The 22807-nt window shown below is 39.3% G+C and overlaps 1 protein-coding gene across 1 annotated transcript in view; it reads right to left on the bottom strand.

Annotated features, from left to right (window-relative positions):
• The window catches only part of QRFPR (pyroglutamylated RFamide peptide receptor), a 40394-nt gene that overhangs the window by 1183 nt on the left and 16404 nt on the right, over positions 1–22807 (bottom strand). Inside the window, exons 2-5 of the mRNA XM_010985537.3 lie at positions 9177–9335; positions 5677–5738; positions 1840–2075; positions 226–323 (exon numbers count right to left, since the gene is read on the bottom strand). Coding sequence (XP_010983839.1) covers positions 226–323; positions 1840–2075; positions 5677–5738; positions 9177–9335 — 555 coding nt within the window. The remainder of the gene's footprint in view (positions 1–225; positions 324–1839; positions 2076–5676; positions 5739–9176; positions 9336–22807) is intronic.

Here is a 22807-nt window from a genome sequence, read left to right as displayed (position 1 = left end):
TAAAATAGCTTTGCTTTATTTTTTGTAATTATTAAAGCTTTGGTCATATGCATCCGTAATTCTATACTGCATAATGATCTGGGAATCTTGAAAACACGAACGAAACCTATTCAATGTCTGATATTTGATTACCCAAGTGAATGGCAACAAATATTAATGATTCACTGCCTGTTCTAGCAGGAAACAAACTAGAATTTCCATCAAATGAGAATGACAAGCACTCACTGTATTCAATCATCATGTGAACCACATGGAAAGGTGCCCAGCACACAGCAAAGAGAGCCACCACGGTCACCATCATAACAACAGCTCGCTTCTTCTTCCTGGACCCACAAGGATACACTGTGTTGGTTAACTTCTCCTTGGCAGATGGGTCAAGTTGAAAGCAAAGCTATAAAATACAGTTTGAGACTTCTCGATGATAATTTTTCAAATATTAATGAAGCTCACAATAGGTTCATTGTGAGTGGTCTCTCATCTTCTCCCATTGCTATTACTTTCATTCCTGTATTTTTCATATTATGAACATCCGTAAGATACATGCTCATTACAAGTCTAGGACTATACTAGATGCTTGGCATGGACCATGTCATTAGTCTTCCCAACAAGCCATTTGACAGACGCAGAAACTGGGGCACAGAGAAGGTCAAGTGACTCACAAAGTCAGATGGCTAGAAGAGGATTTAAACTAGAAAGGCTAGTTTGTATTTAAACTTCAGCAGTCTAACTTCAGTGCCCAAGCTCTTATTCCTTTTATATTGAACAGGACTCATGCTTATGTTAGAAAAATATGGGACGCCCTTAGGATAGAATTAAAATGAAACCCTCCACTATATAGTTAATTCCTATGATTAACCAGGGATCCAAACTAGTTTTCTCCATTAGTCCTGTAATAGAGATTAATGTCTGCAAGAGACCCATTTCCAAGTTTATAGTCATACTTGTTATTTATTATCTCTACATGGTAGTCCATGGTAGTTCCGAGGAAGAGGGAGCACTAAATCAGCAAGAAGTCCCAAGTGCTGAAGAGTCCAGCACCCTGCGCATCGAGAGAGGAGCGCTTTATATAAACTGGGCACTAGAGGCCGCCGCACACCTGAAGAAATGGTGAATTTCATCAAACCACTAGAACTCCTTGCAAGATTTTGTTCATTTTTAATAGCCATTCAGTGTAGATGATAAAATAAACCATAAAGCCGACAGATATCATAGAAGTAAATTTTAGGATTTTTAAATTGCGTTTAAAAATTTCTATTAATCAATATGATCAGAAAATAAAGCCTTAGATTTATATATATATATACACATACATATATATAATAATAATAATTTAAAATAAATAACATACTCTCTCATTTCCAAAGGAGTTTCCTACATATCATCTCATGTTTTTTAGTACCATCCTTGGGTGGGAGGAAGTAAGGATGGATATTTTTTGCTTCCTGGTCTACATGAGAAAGCAGGGGACATGGGAGGAAGTAAGTAAGCAGATTTATCGACATCACGTAGCTGGTGAGTGGAAGAGAGAGGAGAGCTCCACAGCAATTCCTACCATGTTGTATTGACACAGAGGTGAAAATATGGCAATTTTTAAAATTCCAAATAAGTTTTTATTTGTAACAGTGGCTTCCCTTTTGATTTAGGAACTGGTGACCTTGCTCTTTCTTCCTGCCATACATAAAATCTCAAAACTTCAAAGTCAGCTCAAGTGCTAAGCATGAATTACAAGTGATGCTTCCACTGCATTACTCAGAAATTCTGACATTGCAAGCAACTGTCCCTTCCAGCACAACTAATTAAAAATATTTTAAACAGAGGTGAATATTTCATTAAACGGACCTGGCTATTTTTGACATTTCTTTTCCATGAATAGTTCGGAGCACTGAGCCATCCCCTACTCTTTTCTTTATCCAAAGTTCATAACCGATCTTACTGTACAGGATAAGCATCACCATAAGAGGCAGGAGGAAGAGGATGACAAGGATGAAGGTGGTGTAGATTTTCTGGTGCACAGGGCTGGCCCACTCTTCCAAGCAGCAGACGTGTTCTTTTTCATATAAGAAGTCATACTTAATCTTCAAAATAAGTGTAATTCAGTTAGAAGAGCCAGAGTTAGCAGCAAAAGAACCCAAAGCAGCCAAGTAGTATTACAATGCAGCATTTTTCAGACCCTCACATATTTATCACGTGTACATATTTCAGACGAGATAATATTTTGATTTTCTTTTGTTGTGAAGTATGGTTTTTCCACATCACTGCTTAAATTCTTAAGTTTCACATTTTCCATTTTAAATGTAATGGAGGTCCATAGCCTCTTCTTTTTTTTTTTTTTTTTTTTATCTTTCTCAGCTTTTTACAAGATGGTTGATAGTCGTAAGTTTTCAACTGCATGAAAGAACACTACAATGACCAAAGTATGTATGTATGAAAAAAAATTCTGTACTGCGTGCCAGCTACATTAATGTACAATGTTACATTAATTGTACTAATGTACAATAATGTTACATTATTTTGCTCCCTCAACTGTTGAAGAGACAAATTTTGACAAGACATCAGACTTTTTCCAACTGAGTAAGTACTGATGGTCTGTATTTGGTTACTGCTATTTCAGATTGCAACAATCACACTACTCTCAAAGATTTTAGAGAGGCAGCTGGTAGCTTTTAGATTCTGAGATGAATAAGAAATTGGGATTCAAACTATCACCATTCTATAAATATGCAGATCCAATCATAAGCCTCTGAGATATATATTTTACAGAAAGGCAATTTCTATTTACTAATACTATTTCTTACAGACTGATCTGATGAGTTTTTAAAATTATTGATAACAATATGAATAGTAATAAAAATGTGAATAAGAGACAAACTAAACACTTAGAGTATATTCAAAAGTTTATCTCAATAATAGGAATTAAAGTTAGAGAATTTATCAAAACTGTTATCATCTGAGTCACTTTGCAGCTTTCCTGCTGAAGAATACTTAAAAACCTTCAGACATATTTCTGCCTCCATTCCCAGCAAATTTTATCACTAATCTTCACAGTCAACTGAATGAGGGAAAAGAAGCTTTCTGGTACATTCACCAAAAGTGTGAAAATTCAAGTTCAGTCCAGGTGTTATTTTTCAAATACAACTAGGAATGAAAACACTTATTGAATAATAATTTTATGATCCAGACTCCCTGGAAAGAGGATGTGAAGGTGAAACTCATTCTGACTCCATGTAGGCAGAGCCCACAAGGGCCAACAAAGATGTGGGCACGGTTCTGACACGTCCTCCAGCACAAGCTAGACTGACAGTCTCCAAGCGGGTACACAATGGGGACAAGCAAAGAACCTTCTGAGGGCACACTCAGATGGGTTCATGGGAATCAATTTCAGATCTTCTATTTCCAAACATACACTTCTTGAAAATTCCACTGCCTAAAAGGATGCCTGAGGTTGAAGTGTCATGCTGGGTCTACATTTTCAGTTCCTCTTTCGTAATCACCTTTTGTTCAATTTTCACACCTTATGTCTCTCATCTCATTATGGGGCACCAAGGAAAGAGGAGGTTCAAACTACTGAGGTCACTGAAACCACTCTGATCGAGGCGCCATTAATCCATGAAGAGGCTTTATGCTTTTCCCTGTATTAAATGTATTTCTATTCAGGGTAAAGGTTGGCATTAGAACAAAGATGTTTTGACAGGTAATGATATGTTGTGAATTCGCATTTTCCATACAGTGAAGGGGTAGAAGTGATGACGGCTTTAACTTAGCCACCTCATTGCTTCCATCCCCTGAAAGTCATCGAATGCTTCCCTCCTGAGAGAGAGCCCAGCGAGAGCGAAGCATAGAGAACATCGGTGGAAATGGTGGAGTCGGTGGCGCTTCACGCATCCAGCTGAGGAATTAAGGCTCTGTGCGTGCTCACACCCCCAATAATAGAATTTAGGAGCGAGAAGGTGGCAGTGGGAATGCATATTAATACACTTATTTAATCTGTGAAATGAAATCATACTTTTTCTGGACAGGAAGAAAATCTGATTTGGCTGATCTGTCTGCCAGAGAGGGCTGGCTTTGCCAATTAGATTATATGCATTTTCTATAAACTGAATGAGTTAAATGAAATATATTTAGGGCAGATGATAAAATAATTCTATTTTAAAAATGGACAAGTCTCCTTGTGTTCTATGGGCCAGAAATGGACCCCACAAGGGGAATTGGGTGGGGTCACTTATGAAAGGGCTCCATTGGTATGGATTTCCTGCTAAGGGTAAAGGCAGCCTCAGAAAGGGGCAGGCCACGGGCCGTTGTGTGTGGCAGCTGAAAGGTCTTTGAGAGCAGCCGGCTAGAGAAGGGAGTAGCAGTCAGAAGCTTCAGTGGTGTTATTGTGAGAAACCCAAGAAGGAAAGACTGAATCATGGGGAACAGTCACGTGCAAAGTGCATCGCTACCAGAGGACGGCTGCCCTTTCTCTCCCCCGCCTCTCCTCTCCAGTTCCCAGGGAGCCAGAGGCGGCCAGCTGAATGGGGGGAGAAAGAGAACTCAAGGTTAAGGAAACAGAGAAGAAGAGAACCATATCCTTTCTCCATATTTTAGGATTCTAGCCGAAAAATGGCTCACACGAAAATGTTTTAAGTTGATTGAGAATGTGGACTCTCATGATTGATTGTGCCACTGGACTGCACATTTTGATAAAGGAATTAATGCTGTTCCATGACTCGTCTTGTCACTGTTCTTGTGGCCAAAAATGACCAGAAGAATTTTATTATCTGACTGACTGGAAGAGGCATAGGGCCCACTCAAGGTTTCATCCAGGGCACTTCAGCAGAGGACTGGGAAGTCGTCAGATTGCGTTCTTATAGGCGGCAAGAGACAGACCTCTGCTCTTACCTGTGGAGCCCAGCTTATTCAGTGTATGAGTTGCACTAAACTCAAATCAAGCTGCTTTCTAAACATACCCTTGCCTGAGAGCTTGTCTGATATCCTTGCTGGTGGGCACCGAGCGCCCAGAAAAGTTTCACATTTGCCTACGTCAATTTAAAAAGGTACAAAAGACATGTAGTTTTAAAAATCACCTTAGAGGGTAAGACTACTGTCTGTGCTGGACCTCCCATGCACTAGGCGTTTAACTGTGCTTTAATGGAGACAGTGGGTCACGAAAACCAACACAGTGCTTCCTTCACTGTGAATCACCACTGGAGGCTGATGAAGGGGAGAGTGGGATGGGATGATGCGCTCACATGTTTCACTTCAAATTTCAATTTGTCAATGACTAGCAGGCAGGTGAGAAAGGGCTTATGAAGGCAAATCAACTAAGTAGATAGTTGGTTACGAAATTATGTGACTTCAAAGAAAACTCTAGGGCAACCATCGAACTTTTAAAACATAACAAGGCACTGAAGAACACTAGGAAAGGCATGTTCAGCTGGCGGGGAAAGGTAGAAAGTGACCCTGGAACATTCCATTTTAAGCATTAATGTCTTAGCAACATAAGCTCAAGGAAGAGCTAGGCAAAGCAGAAAAAAAAATCTTAAAGCAAGTTATTTATTCCACTTGAAAAACCTCCAGTGAAATAACTGAGATCATAGAAACTGGCTGCAATGCTCTTGCAGGAGGGAGAATAGCTATAATTAAGCTGGGGGGAGAGCATTTCAAGAGTATAATTACCAGTCCCAGCCCCGAATCTACCTCAAGTCGCTGCACGTGCCACATGGGCGAACCCACGATGACTGCCACCAGCCAGACCACACCTGTAAAAACATTAAAAATAGTCAGACTGCAACTCAGCAAAGCAAAGTACACATGTGCTCAGTTCTCTAACCATAAAGATCCCTTATATTCCTCGCTTACTCCACCCTGGAGCACGGCAGTGGTCTCCTTACGTGTTCTCACTTCCACTCTTTCACCACCCTTAAAAGTGCTGCTGGAATAGTCTTCCTGAAGTGGGTTTCAAATGTGTAAAACATGCCTAAAGGATAAAACCCAAATCCCTTAAAATGGTCCCTGAGGTTCTCTGCAGTCCCGCATGCTTCCCTGTCTCCGCTGACATTTCTGTTCCCGTTCTTCACACCCGAGTCCTGCACTGAGGAATTTACAGAGCTGGCTTCAGTTCCCACTTCCCAGAATGCATTGTGCTGCTCCATGTCTCGATGCTGTCACTCTGGACTGGCACCCTACTCCCCTCTCTATCTGGGGACTCATTTTCTAGGACTTGACTTACAAGTCATCTTCTCTTGGAAACCTTTGACGGCTACAACCATTTCCAGATAGAACTGACCACTAATTCCCTGTTGTCTCTATGTGCCCCGCAGAGCGGCACCCTTGTTGTCCTACTGCTTTCTAACAACTTCCTCTGAGCAAGGGCAATGCCGTTTACTGACTTACTTACTTACTTATTTAATTTCTCCAAATAAACTCCCAAGGGAAATTCCTGGCCCTCAGCAGGTGCTGCTCAAGTATCTACTATTTGTTGAATGGAAGAATAACTTAAACATGATATATGCACCTTCTATAATTTCTTCTTAAAATTGAAAGTACATTTATCTTCAGTATAATTATATGAACATCATATTCTTATTTACAAAACAAACACTTGTAACATCAGAAACCAGGGCGCTTTTTCCAAATGCTCTGTCCTCCATATGAGTTAGTTGAGGGAACTGCTTTAATGATACATCCTCAGCAAAGAACAAAAGAGAATCTCATTGGACTAGGACAAGGCCAGAACCAAGAGCTCCAACGTTGATTTTTGTCTCCATGTAATTATTTTTTTTCTCTCATGGTTGATTTCCAGTTCCATACTGTTGTGGTCAGAAAAGATGCTTGAAATAATTTCTATCTCTGAAATTTATTGAGGCTTGTTTTGTGCCCTCGTCTGTGATTTAGCCAGTGCACACACCAGCAGGTGCACATCTCAGGCTGCGTAGTGCGGCGCTGTGGCAGTTCTCTGTGCTGGTCCCTCGCTTCCCCGCCTGGCAGCACGCCAGCTCTGCACACTCCTCTTGAACAAACTCCAGGCCACTCCAGCTCCCTATCTGCCCCGCAGACCTCGCAGGGGGTGAAGGGGGTTCCCAGGGCAAGGGAACTTTTCCTCTTTCACAGCTTGCTTCCGGGGCACAGGTCTCATCCCTACTCCTTTTTTCCCCTCTCCTTTCACCCTACTTGGTTATGTGGGATCTTTCTTGCCGATTTGGTTGGATAGGATACCTCCTGCCAGCTTTTAGTCGGTATTCTGTGAGAACTGCTCCACATGTAGGTGTATTTTTGTGGGGGGAGGTGAGCTCCACGTTCTTCTACTCCACCGTCTTGATCTCCTCCCCAACACTGATTTAAAACAAAAATTTCCCAGCTCAAGCTCTGCTTGTTCATTCTATACTGAGTGGAATCCTTAAGAAAACACTGTATTGCCTTGAGTTTCAAGGAACTGAGGCCCACTTAATCCATAATTGATGTTTGTTATAAAGAAACATATGAACTGACACCACCTATAGAAGGTCATTATGAATCAATGATTCAAGATAGTTGTAAGGCTTACAAATCAATGTCTCTGTCCCTGTCCCTCTCTCTCTCCTCATTGCTACACACATCTATTCTTTTCTAGTCCAGTCATTATTTTATTATGTTACCTTATGTTCAATCATTTTTCCAGTATTTAGTAGAAGTTCTGGAGGAATTGAGTCTAGCTGGCTTGGCTCATTGCCAATGTCCTTGAATCCACTGTCTGCTCAGGGGCAGAAGGGCTAGGGCTCTATGAACATATGAACATAACTGGTAGAATCTGTGAGCACGTCTGGGCAAGAGTGTCTAGCATATCTCTGCTGGCTGGGGCCTGGGAGCCAGCAAGTCTCAGCTAGAAGGAGGTACTGGGCATGATAGACACTGGTTCCCAGTGTAACAGGGAGAGGGAGCTGTCGCACGACACCGCAGGAAAGCCTCTAAGGGAGATGACGCTGCTTGATTTAAAAGGCTTTCTGTCTCCTACGACATTTTTGAGGAGGCACTCCCTTAGCTGCCTGTTACCAACTTTGCTTTTGGATGCTGAAATTCCCTCTCCTTCTCTTTCCTTTTTGAATAACTCCCCTCCTCCATGTATTCCTTCTCTAACTCTCTTTCCACACCCACATGCTGTTTTCAGATGTTCTGATGGTGGAAGGATGTCAATTATTAAAAGCCAAGAAGTCTTTGAATTCTTTGTAGGAAGGATGTGACATAAATCTGAAAATAATTGAAGCCAGTGATTTTTTTCCTTATTGGTTTAGCTATTTAAAATGAGTTCGGTGTTGCAAAGCCTTCAGGAGTTCTTTCTGTAATTCTACCACCCCATGCTAGCTAAATTTTTACAGTAGAAATAACTGTTTAATCACTTCTCTCAAGTGAGATATTAGTAAAAAATTGCTCTCTTTGATTATTGCATTAGTTGCTCCTTAACTTCTGGTTATTCAGCTGTAATACATTCAAATCATGGAGAAGCACTTTAGGGTTTCAAATGGCTTGACTACAATCATCAGAGAAATTCCTCCATTTTCCTGTGCTAGGCTTTAGGACATTGCTTTAGGTTTACATTCATCAGGAGGCACGTGCTCATCATGACTTGCTGACTCGGGAATGGTTACAGCAAGCTGAGGCTTCAGGAATGCCTGAAGCAAAATAAGGGCAGGGACGGAATTTGTCGTTGTCAGGCACCTCCAGCACTCAGCGCCCAGTGTTCGCATGAGCCCTGCGGCCGTCTACTGTTGCACGCACACCACCGGGGCCACCTCTAGGCAGCACCCCTGTTCTCCGTTTTTCTAAAGACAACTTTCCTGGCCTCTGTCAAAATCTACCTGCCTCCACAAGGGCGCCTTGGCTCAGAGGCTCTAACCTCAGGATGACAGAGCGCTAACCTAATGAATGTTAATACGGCAATGCCACCGATAGATTATCTTAGATCAGGTGAGAGTATAGCTTAAGTGGTTATAATGTAACTCAAGAAGTAAATCTGAGCAGAGAGATTTTCAGTGCTAGGGTAGGCCTGAAGGTGGGGCGGGGGGTGGCAGAAAATGTGGACAGAACTGAAACCCTGAAATTGCACTCCAATGTCTACAAGATAGATGAGAGCTTACTCCACTGGTTTATGAATCGCTTTGAAGAAATTCTCTTTGTTCTGTAGTGAAGAATGGCATTAACTACTGCCACCGGCATGCCCTCACCTAGCATTGTGAAAGCCCTTTGGTTGGTGTATTGCCACTTCATTTTAAAAGGATGTACAAGTCCCTGGTGTCTTTCCACAGCAATGCAGGTCATTGTGAGTATTTCTGTCACGATAGCAGTGGACTGGACAAACGGCACCATCTTGCAAATGAAGGCACCTGCAGCAAGGAAACAGGACAAGTTATACGGCAAAAAGAATAAAAGCTTTACCTGTGTCTTTGTAATTATCACAGTTAATTAATTCTGAGCCTCTGTTCAAAAGTGTTACGACTATAATTACATTATAGATACAAAATAATTGAGAAAGGTTGCATTGACTAGTATTTTCTTTCCCTAAGTGGATTCCAAGTTTCTAAATTATGTGTAAATATGCATAACAGGACAATGGGAGGACAAGTAAGTATCTGGCCATTGATAATAGGCAGAAAAAAAACCAATGTTACCCTTGCTTGAGGAAAAGCAAAGTCTTGGGGTCTAAGCCACAGAGTAGTCTTTGATTCTTTCTTCCCTTTTGGTTTCTTGTCAAATCATAACAAAGGAATAATTGCCACCAAAGACACACAGATTTCTTCTTTTATCTTTTATTCTCCTTGACTTCCTGTCCAGATAAGACCTTTACCCTTTTAAATGATTTCACTTTCTCTAATGAAAGGTACCAAACTGGAGGCCCTTGGGCCAGATTTGGCCTGCAACCATGCTTCGTTTGATTTACATAATTTAAAAAAATATTCAAATGCATTGTCCATATTTTAAAATGTTTCTACTCTCTGTCTGGTCCCTTTACCATTAGTATATGTGAGCCCGGGTCTGACATCTCTGCTCTTGAACCCATTCTTCTCATCACTGCCAAATTAATTATTCTGAACTAGAAGAAAATACTATGCACAGAGAATATAAAAAGTTGGCAGAGACTGAAGTCCAAGTTCTCACTCCAAGCAGTAATCCTCTTTTCAACTCTTCTCCCAAATGTTCTGCCCAGCTTTGCTTAAATACCCCCCGAGGAGGCTTCCTTGCTGGTACAATCCCTCCTCAGCCCTCACATGGCTTTTCCCTCTGCTTACAATATCCTTCCCCAGGAGAACGTCTTCACACTCTTCACTGAAGTCTATGCTCATTTGTCACCTTCTCAATGTGGCTGCCCGACCAGAGCAATCCTAGTGTAACTGCAGCCAGTCCCATTCCTGTCCCACCGTCTCTCATTCCTCACCTCTCTTATTCTACTCTCTTCTCATGACTCTTTCACATCCCAACATGCCATAAAATTTACTGATTTGTTTGTTTCATTGTTTATTGCAAGTTTCCCTACCCCTACTAGAATGTAAACACTCCAAGAGCATGGATTTTTGTCTGTTTTCTCATTGATGTCTTCCAAGAGTTTAGAATGGAACACAGAAGGCTCTCAACCGACACTCATTGAATGTAACAGGATGAGTGACTAGGAGGCTCTTAACCCTGTAAGGGTGACTCCATTCAACTTTGGAGAGGGTCTCATTGGAAAAGAGTACTTTTCAATAATTCTACCCACATCTAATTTTTCTTTCTGAGAGTTTTATAACTAACCGTCTTTTCCAAATAGTCCCTCTTTATATATTTAAAAGAAGCTTTCATGTCACTCTTATCTTTTCTAGTTGCCCCAGCTATTCCTCATTTGATATGCTTTTCAGATCTTTCGACCCCCCGGACACCTTCCACTAGACTTTCTTCAGTTTGTGACTGTGTGGTCCAGAGGGGAATCCACCGTGCTCAGGATGTGGTCTGGCTAAGGCAGAAACGGTGAGGCATCCTGCCACCCCGGACCCAAATGCTCTCTTCTGTCAGTGTAACTGAAATTTACATTAGTCTTTTATGCTAGAATTTTCAAGTGGTTGGTTTCTGTTGAACTTGAAATCAACCTGAAATAAATTGGGTTCATTTAACAGAAAATGTCTATTAACTGAAGATTCCCTTACTTCCCATCCTGTGACTTAGGTGGGGGGAAATCACTTAAATATTGCTCAAGATACTTCCATTCTAGTCCTTCTTGGAAGCTCCAAACAGCAACCTGAGAGCCCATCCCACACACTCCAAACCTCTGTTTCACTTCCTCAAATTCTAACCCTCTTCAAAGTTAAGGCTTTCCTTTCCAGCAAGGTAGTTTTGATATTAAGTGCAGGAATTTACTTTCAGTACTAAAATACTTCACTGCTTGAACACTGGTCATTCTGTGAATGAATTGCTTACCTCGAATCTTATTCTGGATGTGATACTTGAATAAATGAATATGTGAATAAATTATTCTTCTGGATATTTCTCCTATTCCTGTTTTTTTTAAAAAAAAATGCTTAGAATTTCTTTGATTCTTTCAGCCAAATTGTTTATAAAAATCCAAAAGTTTGACAGGCCAAAGTTAAAGGAACACCAGAAGAAACTTCCCATGAAATGGACATGGCTTCATCATCAACATATTTTAGGTATAACTACCCAAACAAAAGTTATTGCTGCAGTGCTCACTGTAGTGTTATTGTAGAGCTCTCCATCCTAAATCTATTCATCTTGTCCATCACAGTAGCGTGGAGGACTGGTCACCTGATTCCCTGCTATCAGAATACACTCTGGCCTTGATGCACTAATCTATTAGTTAGCCACTCTGAACTTCAATTTCAGTATTTGCAAAAAGGGGTTAATAATACCCACCTGTCATAAGACCAATGTGGGTACTTCAGAAAATGACATAAGCATCCAGTACAGGCTATGTCCTTTAATAAATGGCAGCCTGATTAAATGAATCGAGGTGAATTCACTACACTTGGAGCTGATAGATTTTTTTTTGTGACTAAACTGTCCATTAAAGGACATCTAGTTCCAGAACCTTATTTCCAAGATAAAGATACTGCAACTCAAAGGAGTTCAGTGATATGCTTGTGTCCACACAGCTGCTGAGTGACAGAATGAGGGCCTGAACCAAGTCGTCTGACTCCAGTCCCCACTATGTCACCCTACTTTATCTGTATGTATTCATGCACATGGCAGTTTTCTTGTCTACATGCTCATAAATCAACTATTTAATAATCCACTTGAGAATTTTGCACCAACCTGTCATCTTGCCCTTTTTATGAATCTAGACAGCATTTGCCCAACTCATTACTTCTGACATTTCTTCAATGAACTTTCTAAGAAATTACTGACAGTGTTTTCTTGATCACATCTTCCAGTTTCTTCAGTGCTGTGGCAAGTAATTTATCTAGGCTGAAGCTTTGAGTTCTTTTAGAAACAGATGCATGCTCTTTTGCTATCTAATCACTTATATTGGATCTTTATTTTCATCCTAAAAATCTTTGCTTTGCCCTTTTTCATTTGAAGGTTGCTTTCCAAGGTCTAAAATACTGAAGCAAAATAGGCTTTGAAGGGCTTTGTTTTTTCTCTACCCGTCATTAAATTTCTATCACTGATCTTCCCCGTCTTTTTCAGCTCCTTATTCTGGTAATCTCTCTGACTCTTTAGTCAGCTTATTCAACAGTTTAGCCTTCCCAAGGTGAATGGAAGAGGTCTCAGTTATTTTGCAAGAATGTGTCCTTTGTGATATTTCTTCTCATAAATGGCAATTTCAAGCTGGGATAATCCTAAAATTCCCCATATAGCACACTGTTCTCTTGGGATGCCCTTCCCTTTTTTCTTTCTGGGATTATCTGATTTTAATGTAAGAGTTGTGTTCCTGAGAGCCTGCCTGGAATGATTATTTCTTATATTTCAATTGTCCAACATCTGTCTTCATTTCCTAAGAGTGACACAGTTTCCTCTGGCACATGAACTCTCCCCTGTGTGGGCAGGTTAGGTACGAGGCCCTAATAAGGAAGACAAGGCAGAAACAAGATGGATATTCACCAAGACTCTATCAGCTCCAAAAGTGTCAAAGTTACCTCAATTCTTTTAATCTGTTGAAAGAGTGCAATGAAGAGGGAAGTGAGGGGTGAGGTGGTGCGGTCCCGTGTTCACCAGATCGTCAGCATTAACAGACCACTGCTTAGTGACTGCTGCTGACCTCTAAGCACCCTTGGTCCCTGCCTACTGCAGGCCCATTCCACCAGCTTCACACTGGTCCCGGGAGCTTCCAGCATCCTTCCAGGACATCCCCTTCTATTAAGCTACTTAGCTATCTATTGTTGCTTGTAACCATGTACATTTATTTGAACACTTCTCTTTTACTACTTTTTCTCTGAAAGGCATGTTTCCTAAAATGTAGGATACTCTCTGGCCAACTTTACTTCTGTGTCTATTGTAAATTCTGAGAAAACACAGTCCAGATCCTATACTACAGTTTGCCTCCCTACTGTTACTGCTTCCATTTCTGCTATGTCGAGCCCTTGCATAGGAAATTACAATAATTCTCCTTTGCCTACTGGATTAAGAACAAATGCTTTGGTTAAGTATTTATTGCCTTATATTTCCAACCTTAACTTATTTATAAAACTTTATTTTCCAGTACAGAGTACCTTTGCACTAGATATGAATGGTGTCCACTCCCCTATCTACCCACACCTGTCCTCACCTCCCACCATACTCAGTGCAGGTCTCAATGATTTACATAGAAATGAGACCTCATTATTTCTAAAAGTGATACTTAGAAATTGAAATAATTTAGCCAGTATTTTTTTCCACCCTAGCATAATAGTGACTTTAAAAAGGATCCATCAACAGGTGCCTGGATAAAGAAGTTGTGGTATATTTATACAATGGAATACTACTCAGCTATAAAAAAAGAATAAAATAATGCCATTTGCAGCAACATGGATGGACCTGAAGATCATCATTCTAAATGAAGTTATAAAAAAAGAATAAAATAATGCCATTTGCAGCAACATGGATGGACCTGAAGATCATCATTCTAAATGAAGTAAGCCAGAAAGATAAAGGAAAATTACCATATATCATATCATATGGTATCATATTACCATATGATATCATATGTGGAATCTAAAAGAAATAAAAAAGAGGATAAACAAATAGACTCACAAACATAGTAAACAATCTAATGGCTACCAGGGGAAAGGGGGTGGGAAGAGATACATTTGGGAGTTTGGGATTTGCAAATGTTAGCCACTATATATAAAAATAGATTTTAAAAAATAAATTTCTTCTATATAGCACAGGGAACTATATTCAATATATTTAATGAAAACAAATATATGTATGTATATGCATGACTGGGACATTGTGCTGTACACCAGAAATTGATACATTGTAACTAACTATACTTCAATTAAAAAATAAATAATAAAAAATTTTTAAAAGGATCCAAGTGGAAAGGACAGAGTGAAAAGAACAGAGTATTCATACTTAGAAAAGAATAAAAACATTCTTTTATTAATTTAGAAAATGATATAATGAGTTATAATTGCATGAAATTATCTAATGATAATCAAGCATTCTATGAAGAATTTGTTCGATGGCTGGCAATAAACAATGTGACTAGACATTTGCAGTTTTAAAGGAAAATTTACTTTTATACAACCACTATTTGAAACAATGGTCTAACATACTATAAAATAATCTGGCATATAATCACGTTTATTTCCTATACCAAAAAAAACAAGCCATATTCAAACAATCGATGTGCCGTGCCCTGCCCCAACACGGCCTGTAGGTCTCTAGTTTTTTCCCAGCATGTTTCTTTAGCATCTGCTAATGAGCAAGTTAACCAAATCCTGAAGCCTACCTCATTTCCCTCAGCCACAACCTACAGTAAGAGAGTGGGGAACAAATTAAATATAGTCAAAGTAAGAATTGTTATATAAACTGTGGCTGAGAGCCACAAATGAACAGAACCATGAATTCCCCCACAAGGAGGTCCTCCCAGAGATGATCCAGGCTGGAGGTTTCCACCAGTGTCCCATGGAGCCCCGTGTTCCTGCAGGGATGCTCTAGGAACCACCAAGAAGGGAGAAGGGGCTCTAAGCTCCACCCCTGCTTCAACTGCAGCAGCTCCACTGTGTCTAGTTTAATTTAATGGGGGTCCAGCATGTGAGTCATCTGCAATTATAAAGGTGAAGTTATAAAACCCAAAGTAGAGTGGAATATCCCGCCAATTGGAGCCATACAGACTGAAGAGGAGAACCATAGTTCCTAAATATTTTTAAACAGATATGTGGCCCATCTCTCCTAGAATTTCAGCCCTCCTGATGATTACAGCGGACCCTCGAACAACATAAGGGTTAGGGGCACCATCAAAAATCAGAGTATAGCTTGACATTCAGCCTTCCATATCTGAGGTTCCACATCTAAGGAGTCAATCAACCCTGTGTTGCGTAGAACTGCATGTAGTATTTACTACTGGAAAAACTTGCATATCAGTGGACCCTCGCCGTCCAAATCTGTGTTGTTCAAGAGTCAAATGTAGTCTTACTTAGCATAAGAACTTTACACAGCACTCTAGAATTATCCAGTGACTTATGAACTTTTTGATAATGCTGCATTTGTGTAACAGAAAAGAGAGAAGAACTTCGCCCAGGGAAAGGAAACTCTGGCTCTAGACAAAAGGGAAGGCTACGAGAGTGGAGAGACAGGGACAAGAGTCCTACAGTTGCCAGGTGCCAAGAGGAAGACTCAGGAAAGAGATTGTACTAGGAAGCTGACAGCAGAGGAGGTGAGCCATTTTTTCTCAGAATTCTTGTTAGGCAGGAGACAGAAGCTGCCCAGCTCGCTCTGAGAGGAGGTAGTCCATTTGGGCTGCTCTAACAACATACCACAGATGGGGTGATATCAACCATAGCGATATATTTCTCACGGTTCTAGAAGTCGGAAGCCCGAGGTCAGAGTACCAGCCTGGTTGGGTGAGGACCTTCTTCCGGGGTGCAGACTTCTTGTTGTATCCTCACTTGGAAGAAAGAGCAAGAGAGCTCCATTCATGAGAGCTCCACCCTTCCTGACCTAAGTACCTCCCAAAGGCCCCATCTTTTAATACCATCACATTGGGCATTAGGATTTCAACAAATAAATTTGGGGGGCTGGCATAAACACTTAGACCACAGCAAGGCACTTACCCCAAGTGGAACCGAAGATAAACTGGATGAAATACATACTGCTGGCCCTGTCAAGAGTGCAGGGAAGGGAGTGGGAGCTGCATCTAGCCAGAAGGAGAGACGTTATGATGGGTAACTTTATATCAACTTGTATGTACCAATTTACGGGCTGTGGCCAGTGGAATTTTTGTGTCTAAGTTCATGAGAGATATTGGTCTGCAATTTTCTTTCTGTTGTACTGTCTTTGTCTAGTTTATGTGAGAGCAATAAAGCCTCATATAGTGATTTAGGAAGTGTTCCTTCCTCTTCTACTTTCTGGAAGAGTTTGTGTAAAAGTAGCGTAAATTTTTTAAATGTTTGGCAGAATTCTCCAGTTAAACTATCTGGGTTTTTCGGGAGCTTTTTAGTTACAAATTAAATTTCTTTGTATCTTCCTTTAAAAAATCTTCTTAAGCAAAGAATTATGAGAAAATGGTTCAAAAGTAGAAGGGCTGCAATAAAAAGAACGGGTGTCTGCCCACCCCTGCCCACCTGCTGTCCTGCTTCCCAACCCCTGCTTGGTTTTAATTCTTCTGGCAGGTACTTCACATCTCTAAACAAATTGCTTCATATAGCCTTTTCTTGATTTACTGATTTTAGATGACGTATTTTGACTTTCTTCTAGGATATGGGTTTTTAGTTCACTATTATCACCTCCCACCTCCGCTTCTCCCCACAGCTTTTAATTTTTTTTTTTTTTTTTTTGTAGTTATAACACTTTCTTCAATAACTTCTTTGAAATGGTTTTAGGAGATGTTTCCTAAATTCTTACATGTGGTTTCTTCTAGCTTTGACTCATAAAGTAATATACTTAACTCCCTATTCATTGGTCTATCAGCTTCCAACAGTTTATTTTGTCCCCAACTTTGCAAGATGATAATACCCCAATTTCTCAACTCACCTTTTTCTCTCCTCTTCCTTCCAATTTCTATCAACTATACCTTTACTTTATCAAGACTGATAGTTTTCATTCTGTTTCACAGCCACGTTAAGACTTTTTGCCTTTGGCCTACATTTTAATTATAAAAGATTAAAGCTATACACAGCATTTAAATTATTATGACTATTTAAATATTATAACTACAAAGCCAATATGTTCTAAGTACATTTCTTCCTCTGATTCTATAGTCATGATCCTTGTGAATTTACTTACTGCTCTAAAGCATGTCATATTCTAATGTGTTTTATACCTGGGCCATGACTTTTTTCATAGAGTATGTTCACTTATTTAATTGTTCCTGGAGTTTTAGGTTGCATTTCTGTTTTCTAGTTTGAAAAAGAAACATGTACCTTCTTCAGCACAGTGTAGCAGTTTAGAGTGTGAGCTCTGGAATTGGACTGCCTGGGTTTGGAACATGGGTTAGTGACTAGTTAACTGTGTGACCTAAAGAAAATTATCTTACTTTGCTGTGTCTGGGGTTTTCTTATCTACAAACAACGATGAAATTGCACTTGTCTCATAGGACTCTTAGAGGATTAAGTGAAATAATAAATACAACGTGTTTAGGACAGTGCCTGGCACTATGTGAAAGGGAGTTCATGAGTATTGGCTGCGTTTATTGCTGTCATCATCATCATTATAATTATCTTTACTATTACACCTCAACTTTTCACATAACATATTCACTACTTGGAGTTCATTCTAGTAATTGTTCTTTTAAGACTTTCTTCTAGAAGACTACTGACTTCCAGTTTTGATGACTGCAGTAATTTATGCATGTATGTATGTATTTATGTATGTGTGTATGTATGTATTTTAAGATTGTGCTATAGCTGTCTTGAAATTCATTTGGAATGGATTTCTTCTCCACTGTTCCTTTTATGTCATGGTTTGTTATTTCTTGTATTTCATTCTTATTTTGTATGAATCTTTTTCAAGTAACTTCTTCAAAATAATGAGTTTAAAGTAAGCTTTTTAAGTTTTTGCTTTCTAAAAGTGGCTATAATTTGATTTTAAATTCAATATCATCTTTCTTTCGAATCTTGAAGATCTTACTTTATTGACTTTCAGCATCCACTTTTGGTGCTAATGTATCTATTACTGTCAGATTGATTTTTGCTCCCTTATGAGTATCCTGGTTTACCATTTGGGAGCTTTTATTGATCTCTTTGTAATTGGACTTCTGAAATGCTATGGAGATATGTGTTGAAGCATGTGTCACTTTTCACTCTTTTACCTTGCATGTGCTTTTTGAATTTGGAGACTTCTGATTCTTTTATCTCTGTGTTTTTCTTCATTTATTTTTTAATGGAATTCTTACTAATTAGATATTGGAATTCCTGGATGTATCCCTCCATGTTTATATCTTTTGTTTATACATATTTTTTGCTTTATAAATTCTCTTTGTCTATTTGGTCCTCATTATAGAGATTTTCTTGTCTTACCTTCCAGCTCTTATAATTTATATATAAATTCAGCAATCATATTTTCACTTTTAAGAGCTTTACTTTGTTCTCAAAATGTTTCTTTCCAGAGAAGCTCTTGATTTATGAAGTCAGTACTCTCTTAAATCAAGATATCTCCTACTTACCATCAGTAACCCCACTCATGAAAATGAGACATTCTGTGTGAAAATGTGCACAGGTAGCTATTTCACCATTATGTAAAATGCCAAATTAAACTCCCAACAGATTTCCTTAACTGTAACTAAAACATAGTAAAAACCACCATTTAGTATGTAAAATGCTTAAAATACTGCTCCCTGATTGCAAAAACATTTAGAGTGGTTGTTATCAAATGGTTTGTGTGCATGATGCCCTGTATGCAGCATTGTCATGGTGCCATGAATATTTTTTTCCAACAAGACATAGCAACCAGCACACAGAAATTAATAAATACATCAGAAAAATTCAGATAAATTTGCAACAAAAACAGGGCAGTTACCTTGGATGACCTGTTACCCCTGAAGAAATAAAGAGACTGGAAACTTGAAGAAAGCTGAAAGGAGAGGAGGGTTGAAGGGTAATCGTTGTCATTGGTTGTGGAAAGTGACGTCATGGGTAAGTTGGGTTGCAAAGGTGCAATTTCAGGCAAACTATAAAACTCAGAAACTGTCAGGTCTGTTTTTTGACTTTTTTAAAATCACTTTTGTGCTTGGGTAAGGACTCCTGAATGAATCTTCAAAGGAATTAGTTGATATTTTAGGATGAAAAACTGCGGAATAAAGCTTCATTTACTCTCTTCTAGTTTACCAGTCACTCTTTCCATGGTGCTGTAAGAAATATCTGGCAGTAACATTTTCACCAAGTTCAAAGATAATGATTATCATTGTATTTGCAGAGCCCACAAGTCATTTTCAGCAAGCAATGTCCATTGGTTTAATTGAATGCTTTCCAGGCTATAACTGTGATTAACTTTTTCAGACTGATATTCTGAACAACTTCAGTACTTTTTAATTTCTCATCATGACATTTAAAGAATTCTCCAACATCTTTTGCCACATGAAGTAACATAGTCATAGATTGTAAGGATTAGGATGTGGCCATCTTTGAAGGACCACTATTCTGTCTAATTAACATGACTTAACAAATGCCAGTGACTTTTCATAAAAATGTCAATTATCTCCAAAATTACATATAAAAGGAATACGGTACCAATCAAAATTTCAGGGGGACAAACACTCCCAGCTGTTCTTCATGGAAGGAGGGCAGGCATCAAACAATAACCCACAAGTAAACATAATTACAAAGCAGAATTCCAAGAAATTTTGTTTAAATTCAGACAAGGATAAAGGAGGCCAAGTATTTAAAAGACAAAAGTAAAATGTTGGATTAAAGTTGACTGAGAAAATGCCAATATGCATTAACGCAACGGTGGTGAGTAATCCCCAGAATGCTGACTATTGTTTATCATCGATGTTATAAGGGAAATAAGCAGTGGTGTGCTGGTAAATGTTAACAACCAGCTCTCCAGGTTAAAAAGAAAAAAGTTTCTGATTTGTTAATTATTTGTTAATTTCCCTAGTTTAAATGCCCTCACTATGGCCAATTCCAAACTACCAAAATGGTATCAATGAGTGTGAAGCTCGGAATAGATATACATAGTTGACGCACATGAGCTGGTACAGACTAGCTCCATCATACCATGAGATGCCTAATTATGTTGAAAAAAAAATAACTACAATGAATGTCAGTTGATACATGTTTTATGGCTTCTTTTTGGGTTTTGTTTTCTCTCTGTTCTCTCTGCATCTCTGAATCACTGTTCCTGAACAGACAACTTGTAAAAGGAAGTTTCTGTGTGATAGGTGACTTCTTGTGATAGCTAATTTTCTGTGTCAGCTTGATGGATCATGCTGTGCCCAGATGTCTGGTTAAACATTATTTATGGGTATGTCTATGAAGGTGCTTCCAGAGGAGATTAGAATGTGAATTGGTGAACTCAGTAAAGCAGATGGCCCTTCCCAGTGTGGCTGGGTATCACCTAATCTGTTGAGAGGCTGAATAGAACAAAAAAGTAGAGAAAGTTTGAATCTGTTCTCTGCGCGACTACCAAGAAATTGGTCTTCTCCTGCCCTGGAGGCCCCTGGTTCTCAGGCCTTCAGACTCAGACTGAAATCTCCAATGTTGGTTCTCTGGCTCCCAGGTCCTTGAACGACCACCACCACCTGCAGACAACAGACTGTGGGACTTCTCAGCCAATAGGTTTATCGTTCGTCTCTTTCCCTGCTCTGCCCTCACTAACACATGTAGTTCTGTGACATCATGCAAGTCTGTCCCTGCTCGTGCCTGCTCTCTCTCTCTCCTTCTGTCCCTGTTGATGCTTTCTAGCCGCCGGAAGTGTCCTTGGTCACGACTGAGCCACACTGATGCTGATGTTCAAAGGTAAAGGCTAACTTCCACTCTAGTGACATTTTTTGATCATTTACCATGTGCTCGGTATTGTTCTAATAATTATTAATCCATAAATGCATAAAATCTGCAAGGCAGCAACACCATAATGTACGTATGGCTATGACCTCCATCTGTGGAAAGAAATGAGATATAAAGCATCTTGCCCAAGGTTGTTCCAATTTCCCATAAATGCTGGAGCAAGCATTCTGGCTTCAGAACATATGCTCTCAGCCACGGGGAAAAGCAGCCCCCAAACCACAGGTTTCCCATAATTAGTGTGGAGAACAGGCCTTACAAAAGATATCTATTTAGGGGAGTCAGTGGTTTGGAAGCATCTATCTTATTTCTTTTAAATGACTTCACTACTTGCCAAATTAGTACAACTTAATTCTTTTCCTGCCTATATATTTAGACTCTGAAGACAGCTCATGATCATTCTTTTCCTTCTTTTCTACTCCTCATCTCTACATCTTCCACATCTCTCTGCTTACTTCCCATTTTGTTCTTCTAAACGTTTTCAAATCTTGTTGGGATATTTTTTCGAAAATTTCTTTGAGGAGTGGGACTCCCTTGTTATAATTTAGTAACCTCTGCACTTAACACAATCCAAAAATATGTTATCCAGAAAGAGGATGCCATACTTTTTTTTTTATCCACTCAGCCACTACTTACATCTTTCTGTAGACTCTCATCTAAACAGTTTGCCTTTGTCACACTCTCATCCACACCCACACATTTCAAGATGGATAAAAAGTACTACTTTATCAGCAATTAACCACAGGTAAGTCAGTTTTCCAATTATCTCTGATCTTTAGAAATTGCATCATCAGTTCCTCCAGTTTAGTAATCCAATTTTGAGGCTTGCCTGAAACAAAGTATTGGCACTGTGTATTGCAATGGACCATAATTATGGCACTGCTGAGTTCTGAGGGATTTAATTTGCTTATGGTCAATTATACCTGCTCGAACTTGACTCCCTTTACAGTAGGGGTTTTGACCATGACCCACAATAGGAAATATCTTTACATTACATATACACATACACACACATACCTAAAAGATATTTCTTACTGCACATGTGTGTGTATGCACAGCCAAAAGTTTTACTATGTAAATGTGCTTTGAAATTCTCTATTCTACTACATTTCAATTTTTTAAAATTGCCTATCCTGACTCACCAAAGAACTTAAGACTCTTTAATAGGTTACAACTCCTAGGTTGAAATTTGCTGCCTCAGAATAGTGGTGCCTCTGCTTCAGAATAAAGTTCAAACCCCCTAACACAGCCCTAGAATGCTCTTCATGATTTCTCTTCCTTTTCTCCCCAACTTCATCTCTCACCACGTCCTCTTTGAATGCTAAACTCCAGGCACACAGTACAACTCACATTTTCCAGGAAAACTGCTGTCTTTCCTCAAAATCTTTACACAATATATATTGTGTACTGTTTACCCTTGTGTCTCAAGTTCAGCATAGTGACTAGGCATTCAGCAAATTTTAGTTGAATGAGTAAATGAATGGATAAATGAACAAATGCAAAAAAATCGATCAAAGCCTATCAAAGAATGAATACACTTTAATAATAACATCCCTAGATATCACTCTGAAAATCCAGGCGTAGGCTAGAGAAAGGAGAAAAAGCGTCCAATCACATAGAGATTTATTAAGGAAAATTGTAATTTCTAGAAACCAGAGTAAAACAGTTTCATGAAAGTTTATTTACATTGAGGAAATTTTCACCCATTTAATTTGGCTCAGCTGGAT

Source organism: Camelus dromedarius, chromosome 1 (genome assembly GCF_036321535.1).
Source record: "Camelus dromedarius isolate mCamDro1 chromosome 1, mCamDro1.pat, whole genome shotgun sequence".
Classification (NCBI taxonomy): Eukaryota; Metazoa; Chordata; class Mammalia; order Artiodactyla; family Camelidae; genus Camelus; species Camelus dromedarius.
The sequence above is the reverse complement of the archived record's forward strand: the minus strand, read 5'-3'. Positions and strand labels throughout refer to the sequence as shown.